This window comes from Neolamprologus multifasciatus, chromosome 4 (assembly GCF_963576455.1).
Source record: "Neolamprologus multifasciatus chromosome 4, fNeoMul1.2, whole genome shotgun sequence".
NCBI classification, from domain to species: Eukaryota; Metazoa; Chordata; class Actinopteri; order Cichliformes; family Cichlidae; genus Neolamprologus; species Neolamprologus multifasciatus.
Window position 1 is genome coordinate 16389266 of NC_140442.1, and position 10839 is coordinate 16400104.

Sequence of the window (10839 nt, forward strand, 5' to 3'; positions counted from 1 at the left end):
TCCAAAACACGTAAAAACTCAGAATCACGTACAAACTCCAAAACACGTAAAAACTCAGAAGCACGTACAAACTCCAAAACACGTAAAAACTAAGAAGCACGTACAAACTCCAAAACACGTAAAAACTCAGAAGCACGTACAAACTCCAAAACACGTAAAAACTCAGAAGCACGTACAAACTCCAAAACACGTAAAAACTAAGAAGCACGTACAAACTCCAAAACACGTAAAAACTCAGAATCACGTACAAAAAAGACAACAGAAGTACTCCAGGATGCTAGGGTGCAGTGTTGAGCTTTTGTTACCTAGTGGCTACACAAGCCAGCAAGTATCAACAACCGGATTTGGTGTGTGGTAGTAACAGGTAAATGAATTTTTTTTTTTTTTAATTATTTGAATAAATATGAGTGCTTGTCTATAAATGCACAAACAATACGCACATGCTTTCAATTGTGTAATTTAAGTGATCTGGGTAGCTCTGTTTTGGAAGTTCAGTTAACGCTAGAAATGTGTTTTGGAGTTTGTACGTGCTTTTTGGAGTTTGTATATGCTTTAGAGTTTGTACGTGCTTTGTCTCTAGGGGCCATATATAAACATATATAAATAAAACCACTTTTTTTTACATTAGTAATTCCTTTTCTGCATAATTTTATATTATTGTTAATGATTAAATAATTAAAGCAACAAAACAACCTGAAGATCCGGTTCGGAGCTGAAAGAGCCGGCTCTTTTTAGTGAGCCGAGCCGAAAGAGCCGGATCTCTAAAAAGAGCCGGAAATCCCATCACTACAGTGTATACAAATTGTGTAGCAATTTCAGTTCCATAACATGCAATTGTAAAGACTAAATATCTCTTCATCCACGGCACATAAAATCATCAATAGATTCAGAGAAAATCTCTGCCTAAGAGACAAGGCTCAAAATCACTGCATTACACACAGGTGCTATTCCAGTGCATGGACTCAGGAACGCTTCCAAAAAAACATAATTCGCTGTGCCGTCCACAAATACAGGTTAAACATCCATGATGGAAAAAAGAAGACACGTTATTCACATACACCACCATCTTTTCTAGACTAATGCTTATACCATTATAATGCTTATACCAATATATTAGTTTATTCATGCCAACAGTCAAACATGGTGGTGGTAGTGTGGATGGTCTGGGGCAGCTTGTGGCCATGATGTCTTCATCAGTACATTTGGTTCTATGTAAAAAATGTCCACTTGGGTGTTTCCTAAGTCAGGAATATCAGTGGATGATGTAGGGTGGTGGGAAGAAATGGGGCAGGGGTAGGGGTGGGGGTCAGGGGGATGAAAGCAAGAGATGTTTGCAAACAGTCTCTGACAAAAAATAACATCAACAAACAAACATGTGAATACATTACTGCATTGCACACTGACCAAAATTTTCCACGTGTGGGACTAATAAAGGTTTATCTTATCTTACATTTTTCCTCTTCCAATGCTTTCCAGGCTTCCAGTAATTTGATCTCTATATTTTCACCATTCTTTGTATTTTGCATTGCATTTTTTTTCTCCTCCTTAAGTGCTTTTTGAGCTTCTAACAATGCCTTCTTTACATTTTCAGTCTCATTTCTTGCCTCCTGTTTACCCCCTTTTCTTCCTCAAGCGTTTTCTGGACATTCAATAACTCCTTCTTTAGCTGTTCAGCTTCCTTCTTTGCATTCTCTAGTTCATTTGTTGCCTCCTGCATTTTACTTTTCTCCTCTTCAAGCGCTTTAAGGACTTCCTGTAATTCTTTCTTGGCATTTTCCGCTTCCCGTTTTGTGTTTTGAAGTGTTACACTTTTGTCCTCTTCAAATGCTTTCTGCACTTCCAACAGTTGTTTTGTATTTTTGCTTGCTGCTTTCTCCTTTTCTTCCCCTTCTGTGCTTTCTTGACATTCAGCACTTCCCGCTTTGCACTTATAACTTTCTTCTCTTTATTTTCTATTCAATTTCTTTGACCTACGACCTCCACTTTTCACTTCTTCAAGGGCTTTTGGATTTTAAGATTCCTTGTTTACACTCCACCGTTTTGCTTATCTTTCCTTGGTCGTTTTGGCCTTTTCACCAATAAATGAATCTTTTACAGAGAAATTCAGGGCAACTGATGTTGTCTTCATCTGAATTCATTTGTAGTGAACTGCAGTTTTCTTTGTTGTGAGCAGAGGTGGTTGTATAGGTGCCTTTCCTTCCCCCAAAGGGGATTTGTGTCTCTGCCTGGAACTGAACCAGCAACCTTTCATTTGCAGAACGAGTGTGCAAGTACATCACAGAGCCACTGTGATAAATACACACACACAAAACAGAGAAATCAGAAAGGGGTTAAATACTTTTTCACAGCACAGTAGCTCATGCCCCGAGTATAGGTTCTTGCTCTGTATCTTTTTTTCTCTTTTATTGGTAGTGTTTGAACCCTCATTTGTGAATACAACTGTATTCACTGACAGTGGTTTTTTTTTTTTTGTAATTGAAGTCTTTATTTGTTTTTAACATTTAACCACATGAAAACATAAACAAAACAACAAACAAAACAACAACAGAAAAGAAAAAAGAAAAGACAGCTTCCAATCCCATGGTTAATTCACCTTTGCATTTTGGTTCTATTTTCAATACTTACTATCGGTACACCCGCAAAAAAAGGACCATAAAATCTTAAGTTATTCCATTACTGAGTGCCTAAACAAACATACAACGCAGCAAGCATAAAATTTAACTAAAGATAACTTCCCTGACCAAATAAATTCCAACCATCTCAGCCAAAAACACGTCCCCATGATTTGTCAAAACCCTCCCTATCATCATTAATCCTAGCCAAGAATTTTTCATACGACACCATTTTCAGCATATTTTCCTTCCACCTATTATATTCTGGAGGAGATGGTTCCTTCCATACACTGAGAATAACTCGAGCCGCTGCAATCACCCCCACCTTTATAACCACAAAGTCATACTTTGAAACCCCAGGTAACACCGACTGATCCCCTAATAAGCACAGTCTTGGTGACAAGGGTATTATCAAACCAATCCACCTTCCTATTTTGTCCAATACTTTTTGCCAAAAGGGATAAACTTTCCCACATTCCCAAATAGCATGCATAAATGTCCCTGGATCTAAACTACATTTCCAGCATATATTACTGGGACTGATTCCCATTCTGTAAAGTTTGGATGGAGTAAAGTACCATCTGTGTATTAATTTATACTGAGTAAATTTACCCCTGGCCTCTCTTATATATTTATCAGAGAATGACAAAATTCTACACCATTCTTCTTTAGAAATTGCGCAACTCAAATCTCTCTGCCATATAATCCTCAAGTTTTCACATATCTCTTTTTTTGGATTGTTAAACAGTTTGTAGAAAACAGCTGCTCTATGTGCTGTATTGGACAATTCTAAAAACTCCACCACCATATTTGAGCTTTGAGTAAATTTTCCTTTGGTAATACAATCCCTTATTTGTAAATATTTCCAAAAATTATTTTCTCTTATCAAACCATATTTTTGGGTTATTTCAGCAAATGACATAAACACTCCCCCTGAGTAAAGATCACTTATCCTGTGTATGCCTTTGACAAGCCATTCCTTCCAGAACACTGTTTTTCGCCCAATCTGTACAGCGGTGTTGTTCCATAGCGAGGTATAAGGTTGTCTTAAATGAGATGCTCCACACACCTTGTGCACCTCTACCCAGACAGCTTTAGAATACCCGAGCACTGGGTTATTATGAAAGTCTTGTCCATTAATTGCCGAGCCCTGTGAGAGAACATCCAAGGGTGTAACAGGGCTCACTAGTTCCTGTTCGATCTTCCTCCAGCTCAGCTCAGAGTCCAAACCTGTCCAGTGCTTGGCCAGTCTTGACATTTCAAAAGCTAAATTATACAACTTCACATTTGGGAGGGCCATTCCCCCAATGTCTTTAGAGGCCCACATTTTCTTTATATTCACTCTTGGCTTCTTGTTATTCCACAAAAAATCTTTAATTAACTTTTCAAATTGACTAAATATGTGTAAAGGAATTCTTACAGGTAACATCATGGAAACATAATTGAACTGTGGGGCCACCATCATTTTAATCACATTAATTTTACCCCATAGTGTAAGATTCAATTTACCCCATTTCTCCAGATTTGTTTTTATCTTTAGGAGGAGAGGTTCCATATTTGAAAGCATAATATCCTCCAGTTTGGGTGTTAATAATATTCCTAAATACTTCATACCTGAAGGTAAATACTTAAAATTGAATGGAGTAATGCATCTAGAATGACATGATGCTGATAGTGGCATGCCTTCCGATTTGCACCAGTTTATCTTATAACCTGACAACCTTGAAAATGACTCAACACATGTGAGTAGTGCTGGTAGAGACTGTATGGGATCCGTTAATACTGCTAAGATGTCGTCAGCATATAGAAATAACTTGTGCTCGATACCCCCTGCATGAACACCTTTGACATCCCTGTTAGCTCGAATAGCCAAGGCCAGTGGTTCCAGAAATATTGTGAAAAGCAGCGGGGACAAAGAACACCCCTGCCGGGTCCCGCGAGTGAGATGGAAAAACTCTGACACCAATCCATTTGTCAAAACTGCTGCCCTTGGGCTTGCATATACAGTTTTGACCCAATTACAAAATCCAGGCCCAAACCCAAACCTTGCAAGGGTTGTCATAAGGAAGCCCTATTCTACCCGATCAAAAGCCTTCTCAGCATCCAGCGAGAAGGCCGCAACCGGAGCTAGACTAGATTTGCTTTTGTGCATGAGATGAAGAAGTCTTCTAATGTTATCACCGGAGGACCTATTCTTAATAAAACCAACCTGATCACCATTGATGATATCTGGTAATATTTGATCCAGGCGGAAGGCCAAAACCTTCGTCAAAATTTTGCAGTCAACGCCTAAAAGGCTTACTGGTCGGTAATTTGATGGGTCCGATAGATCCCTATCCTTTTTAGGAATGAGGGAGATTAGTGCCTCACTAAATGTACTCGGTAAGGAACCTATTTCTAGTGCCTCAAGGTAAACTTTATGCAAGACTGGAGCTAAAATATCAATATATTTCTTATAATACTCAATCGGGAAGCCATCCAAGCCTGGCGATTTTCCATTTTTCATTGATGAGATCGCTGCCCTGACCTCTTCTTCAGTTATAGGTTCATCCAATCTTGTTTTCTGTTCCTCAGAAAGAGTAGGTAATTGTAGACCTGAAAAAAAAGTCTTCACCTCCCCCTCATTAATTGCACCGGCAGAGGTATACAAATCTTGATAAAATGATTTGAAAATTGAATTTATTTCTTTTGATGAGGTTACCACTTGGCTGTCTTTCTTAATCATAGATATATTATTTAAATTATCCTGCTGCTTCAGTTGCCTTGCCAATAGTCTACCACTCTTTTCGCCACCTTCATAAAATTTGGTTTTAAGCCTAAATAAGGCATATTCTGCCTTTTTGTTATAAATGTTATTCAGCTGGTATTTTAATTTACATATAGTCTGGTATTTATAATTGGAGTATTGTCTTGCTAAATCCTTCTCCAATTCTCGTATTTCTTTATCTAAGGTTTTTTCCCGTTCTAGATCACTTTTCTTAACTTTTGTTGCATATGCAATTATCTTTCCTCTTATATATGCTTTAGATGCTTCCCAAACTGTGGCTACTTTATCTGTGGAACCCATATTGATTTCGAAGAAAATTTTAAGATCCTTTGTTAACTCCTCACTAAAACTTTTGTTCTGCAACAACATCGTGTTAAGCCTCCAGCGACCCCTCTTTGTTCTATCTGTGTTTAAATCAATTTGCAACTCTACCGTGGCATGATCACTAATGGCAATGGCACCAATCTCACAGTCGACAACTGAATCGACCAAAGACTTTGATATTAAGGCGAAATCTATCCTTGAATACGTTTTATGACAATTGGAGTAAAATGTATATTCCCTTGAACTAGGATTAACTAACCTCCAAATGTCTACTAGGCAAAGATCCTGTGTCAGTAAATGAACAGCCTCTCTGTCCCTGGGTGCAGACCTACCCCTGGGTTTGCTCTTATCAATTATCCCATCCATCACCTGGTTGAAATCTCCAGCCAATATTACCTGCCCCTCATGATCCCCTATTATCTTGTTAATTCTGTGAAAAAAATCTGGCTCTTCTTTATTAGGTGCATAAATATTACACAAAACTGTTCGAACCCCATTAATTAAGGCTTCCAAGCATATAATGCGCCCTTCTTTATCATTATATTTTTTCAGCAACACGAAGCTTGCTGACAGTGGTTTTTGAAGTGTTCTTGAGGCCGCCAAGTGGTTTCCACTATATCAACTCCTCCACCTGCTCCCTCAAATTATCCACATATCTGTGGATGTCTGAGATGTTCATGCGGTTCCGCTTCAGTTCCTCATCTCGTATCTGTAAAAAGCAACAAAGCCATCAAACAAAGAAATAGTCTTTGATCAAAGAAATATTAAAATAGAGTGCAAAAGTCTTGAGTCACCCTCTCATTTCTTTATATTTTGCTAAGAAAATGGGAAATGCATGCAGTGATTTATTGAAATGCGTAAAAAACAATTGGAAAACAAAGCAGAGCCTGAAAATCAGTATTTATTATGTCCACCTTTATTCTTCAACACAGTTTGAACCCTCTTAGTCGTAGTTTTCAGGAATAGTTGAAGGACATTCAAATCTCTTCTTTGGATTCTGTTCTCTCAAGAAACACTATTGGAAATCCTACAGAACTACTGCTCAAGATATCTTAAAAAATACAAAAAGATTTGGATACTTGGAAGCAACATATAAAGAAATGACGGTAAGTACAAGATTTATATGTCGACTTTACATTAGACTGTTTGTTTAATGTAATTTTAGTTCTCTACCCCCTTAATGTGGGCCTCCTTCCAGGCACTGATGCCTGTAGTCAGCTGAGTCTCTCGGTCATTGATCTTCAGGAGGTGGTTATTGTGGGCTGTGGCCAGTGCATCTATCACTGCATCTCTGTCTTCAAACAGCTAAAATATAAAACATAGGAGTGACAGAATGAGGCCAGTGATACTGTTAGCACACCATGTTTTAAGCTCACCTGAAGAAATATATTATACTTGATCTGGAATTGAAAAAAATATAATGCAGTTTTTGTATTTTCTTTGATTCTTTTTCTTTTTTCCACTCTTTGAAAACTACACGCAATGATCTGCACCCTCTATTCATGCACAGTTATCTGTTAGATTAACAAAGACCAGAACAGAGACAGAAACTTGCAGGGGGGTTTTTTCAGCCACATATTTGTAACCATATATTTTGTAATACCAGTTTGGCTTATAAAGGACGACACTGACCATTATAACATCATCTGGCAAGTCCTCCTTCCGGGCGTCTCTGGCCACTGTCTGCAAGATTTTAGCAGCAACTATTTGCATCTTCTGATAATAGTCATCTTCAAGATCTCGACAGTGGGAGAACGTATTGTTTTGTTAAAGAAATCACTCACACAGGAAAACATCTGTTTGATTAAACCCCATTAAACCCACATTTGTGCTACGACACTCTGGTGAGTTAATGAACCACTTTCTTCTGCTTATCCAGTTGAGACACCAGTGAGTCGGAGTGCTCATGACTATATAATTACTAGCATACAGTAATGAGTGTTTTTAGAATGTTTTTGAGGCAATTCTGTTATTTTCTTGTTAAAAAAAAAAGGATATATCCCCTGTGCGATTTCACTGAAGTGTTTAACCATGTCTGAGATTCTGCTCTCAAAAGTTTTGATCTTCTCCTAAAATGACCAAGAAGCATCACTTTGATTAAATGTGAAACACAGACATACAGTCTCATGACATATCAAGTATTTTAACATAATTTATAAAATAAGAAATTTCATGAGATTTCATTGAGATATTTTACAAATTATACAAGTGTACAAACTCTAGCATACGCTAACCTCCATCTCGCTGACCAGCTGAAACTCCAGTGTCATGAGGTTTTTACAGAGCCGGTTAATTTCATCATTGCAGTGGTCAATCTTGACTTTGCGTACCTCTGGGTCTGATAACTGCTGCAACTCTTCTGTCCGCTTTAAAGGAGAAAACACAAGATATCATCTCATGCCGAGTCATTGCATTCGTGTAAATCACTGTGCACATGGAAAAGGCGATTGCTCCCTGCTTGCCTCTTTGTGTTCATGATTAAACTTTGCTAACATCTGCGATGCCTTCTCCTGGCAGTCTGTCACAGCCTTTTCTTGGCAACTGAAGAAAGACTTCACCTCTGTCTCCCTTCGTTTGTGCTCAGCCAAGCCCCTTTCAAATAACTGTGTACACAGCTCCCCCATTTGGTGCTCAAATGTAAGTGCAAGGTCAAGGAACCAAAAGGAATGATTGGTTTAGCTTGTACTATGACAATAATAACAATGCACGCATGCAGGAAACCAGGATGATAAAAGATATCTTTGAATCAGAGAATCCACTCCTGGTGCACAGTGCAGTGTTTGTGCTTTTGGATCATCTTTAAACATGGTCCTAAACAGAGAAGAGCCATTAAGGAACTCCACAAAGGCATCCTGCACAAAAAACAACAAAAAAGAAAACATAAGTGTCAGACTGTATGTATACAAATCAACAGATGACTCACAAAAAAAAGATAGTACTCGGTGTAATTTTAGCTCAGTTTCGTGTCTTTGTCGAGCCTCATCAGCCTGGTGTAGCCCCAGCTCTTCAAGTCTCATTTTCTCAAGGACATAGTGATATTTGATAGTTGCTTCCTTTCTCTGTACATACACAGAAATAAAATTTTGTTACTCTGCATCAACCAGCAATTCATAAATGCACATGAGGATGACTTTCAAACAAGCTTGGGTACAGTCAGCTTTACTGTTACATCTGTCTCCCTCTCATTCACACACATACTCTGTTTTGCTTCTGCTGACCTTCCTTCTTCTCTCTAGAGCACACCTCCATTTCTCTAGACTCTCTTCCACCTGCTCGCTACTCTCACTACAGATCACATTTTCATCTGCAAACATCGTAGTCAACCTGTCCATCACCACTGCAAACAAAAAGGGGCTCAGGAGTAATCCCATCCCCATCTTGAACTAATTTGTCACTCCTTCTGCACACCTCACCACTGTCTCACTGTCCTCATACATGTCCTAGGCTTGGGTATACTCATACTCTGTAAATATGTATGTAAATGCTACTTTAAAGGTAAGCGTAGAACAAAAATGTAGATTGGGTTTGCACTTACTGTCTTCTGGTCAAGTATTCTGGAGTCTAGGAACATCAACTTTGGAAAGTAGGCAGCGATGAAAAATCTGTAATCACCCTCGTTTAGGAAAGGATTTCCAAACAGGTTGAACGCTGCCAGGTTCTTGAACTTCCTGAGGTAGAGCACCTTTGAAATGCATTAGGTTAATTAAACATTATCACATGAATGTTTCCCCATACTTGCATTGCAAATGCAGAAAAGTTTCTTACATTATCCAACTGTCCAATTAGGTTGTTTGAAATGAAGAAATGAGTTAGGTTCTCAAGTGTGTTCATATTTTCAATGACAGAGATTTTGTTGTTGGATAGATTCAGCACTTCAAGCTTTTGCACACACTCCAGACCCTCTATTTTCTCAATCTTGTTGAATGACAGATCTGAGGGACACATTCGAAATGACTCTAATCATTACCAGTAGATTCTGAGCTGATATAAGATGGCAGTGCCTACACATCATTTGGTCAACAAGAACAAACTTTGTATCTTACTAAGCCACGTCAGATTAATCAGATGGTCCAGTCCCTGGATCTTCTCTATAGCATTGTTATTTAACTCAAGTTTGGACAAAGATGAGAAGTCCCATAAGTGATCAATCCTCAGGATGTCTGAAAATGTATAAAAAAGCATCCTCTCACTCAAACAAAATCAGCATGCTAAACATTGCTACATTCCTCATCACCTTCATGATTTTCCCTTACTTTTGTACTCCAGTCTTAATTTCTGGACTTCATTAAATTGGATTTGGCTCGCATCTGGAAAACGCAAGATGTGATCTGGTTTAAACTGTTCCTGCACAGCATGCTGCAGGATCTCTTTGTCCATCGACGTGGGCTCAGAGATAATATATTCCGAGCTCATGCTGCTGTTTTGTGACCCGGAGACAGACTTGGCATCACTTTACACTCTGATAATAAAAAGAAAGAAAAGAAAAATATGTCATTAAAAACAAACAAAACTTAAGAAACCAGGAAGGGGGTAAATGCTTTTCCATATCATTGTATGCACATTTGAGGGTATTGCTGTGAATATACTGCCAAAAACCGTCATTGGCTCTCTAAGATATAAATAAATGAATTTAGCCAAACCTAACTACTGCTGTTTTTGTCCCCGTAAAACGCTTAAAAATACAGAAAACCAGCTGGTGTTATCGATAAATTCAGTATGCCGCTACTCACCCCTTTTGTTTACGCTCAGTTACATAGCAACAGATTCACTTTAAGCTGCATTCAAGTACTTGATCCCGTTGAAAAAGGCATCAACCTGAGACAAGACTCTGTAAGAGTTTTGCTTTAACCATAAATTCTGTCTTTTAAGTCTGAGGTTATCTTGTAATGTGCATGTATGTCTTATATTCATAAAAGCACCACAAGTTGAAATTGTGTTTAGTTGGGATCACACATTTTGTGAATTTTTTGGGGGGTAGGTGGCTTTTTCAAGATATGATCTATTTATAGTCAACAACAATGAACGTTCATTTTTTATATTTCAAGGATTTAATCCTTGTCTGCATTGTTTTTTATTAGCTGTTTAGAGTTATTATTCCCCTCTGTAATAAATAAAATGCATGCACGTAGGAAAGGT

The 10839-nt window shown here is 38.2% G+C and overlaps 1 protein-coding gene across 3 annotated transcripts; it reads right to left on the minus strand.

Moving 5' to 3' along the window:
* Window positions 1-5034: 5034 nt before the first annotated feature.
* On the minus strand, window positions 5035-10803 carry drc3 (dynein regulatory complex subunit 3). Of its 3 annotated transcripts, XM_085158120.1 has the most exons (12): window positions 9957-10800; window positions 9747-9863; window positions 9469-9635; window positions 9239-9385; window positions 8643-8762; window positions 8454-8555; window positions 8166-8351; window positions 7938-8069; window positions 7702-7772; window positions 7336-7459; window positions 6877-7008; window positions 5035-6412 (listed from the first exon to the last, which is right to left on the minus strand). In XM_085158120.1, exons 1-12 carry the CDS (start codon window positions 10114-10116, stop codon window positions 6317-6319), a joined length of 1554 nt encoding a protein of 517 aa, XP_085014246.1. In that variant the 5' UTR covers window positions 10117-10800; the 3' UTR covers window positions 5035-6316. The 3 variants fall into 3 exon arrangements, with proteins under 3 accessions (XP_085014246.1, XP_085014244.1, XP_085014245.1); XM_085158118.1 differs by having other exon boundaries at window positions 8454-8762; window positions 9957-10802; XM_085158119.1 differs by lacking the exon at window positions 5035-6412 and having other exon boundaries at window positions 6433-7008; window positions 8454-8762; window positions 9957-10803.
* Between the last annotated feature and the right edge of the window lie 36 nt (window positions 10804-10839).

What these genes read in the sequence shown, in the direction of transcription:
- drc3 (XM_085158118.1), bottom strand. Translation starts at nt 10,116, where the DNA reads ATGAGCTCGGAATATATTATCTCTGAGCCCACGTCGATGGACAAAGAG. An exon ending in ATTAAGACTGGAGTACAAAA is followed by an intron (nt 9,864 to 9,956) that starts GTAAGGGAAAAT and finishes ATACATTTTCAG; the next exon opens with ACATCCTGAGGATTGATCAC. An exon ending in TAATTGGACAGTTGGATAAT is followed by an intron (nt 9,386 to 9,468) that starts GTAAGAAACTTT and finishes TGCATTTCAAAG; the next exon opens with GTGCTCTACCTCAGGAAGTT.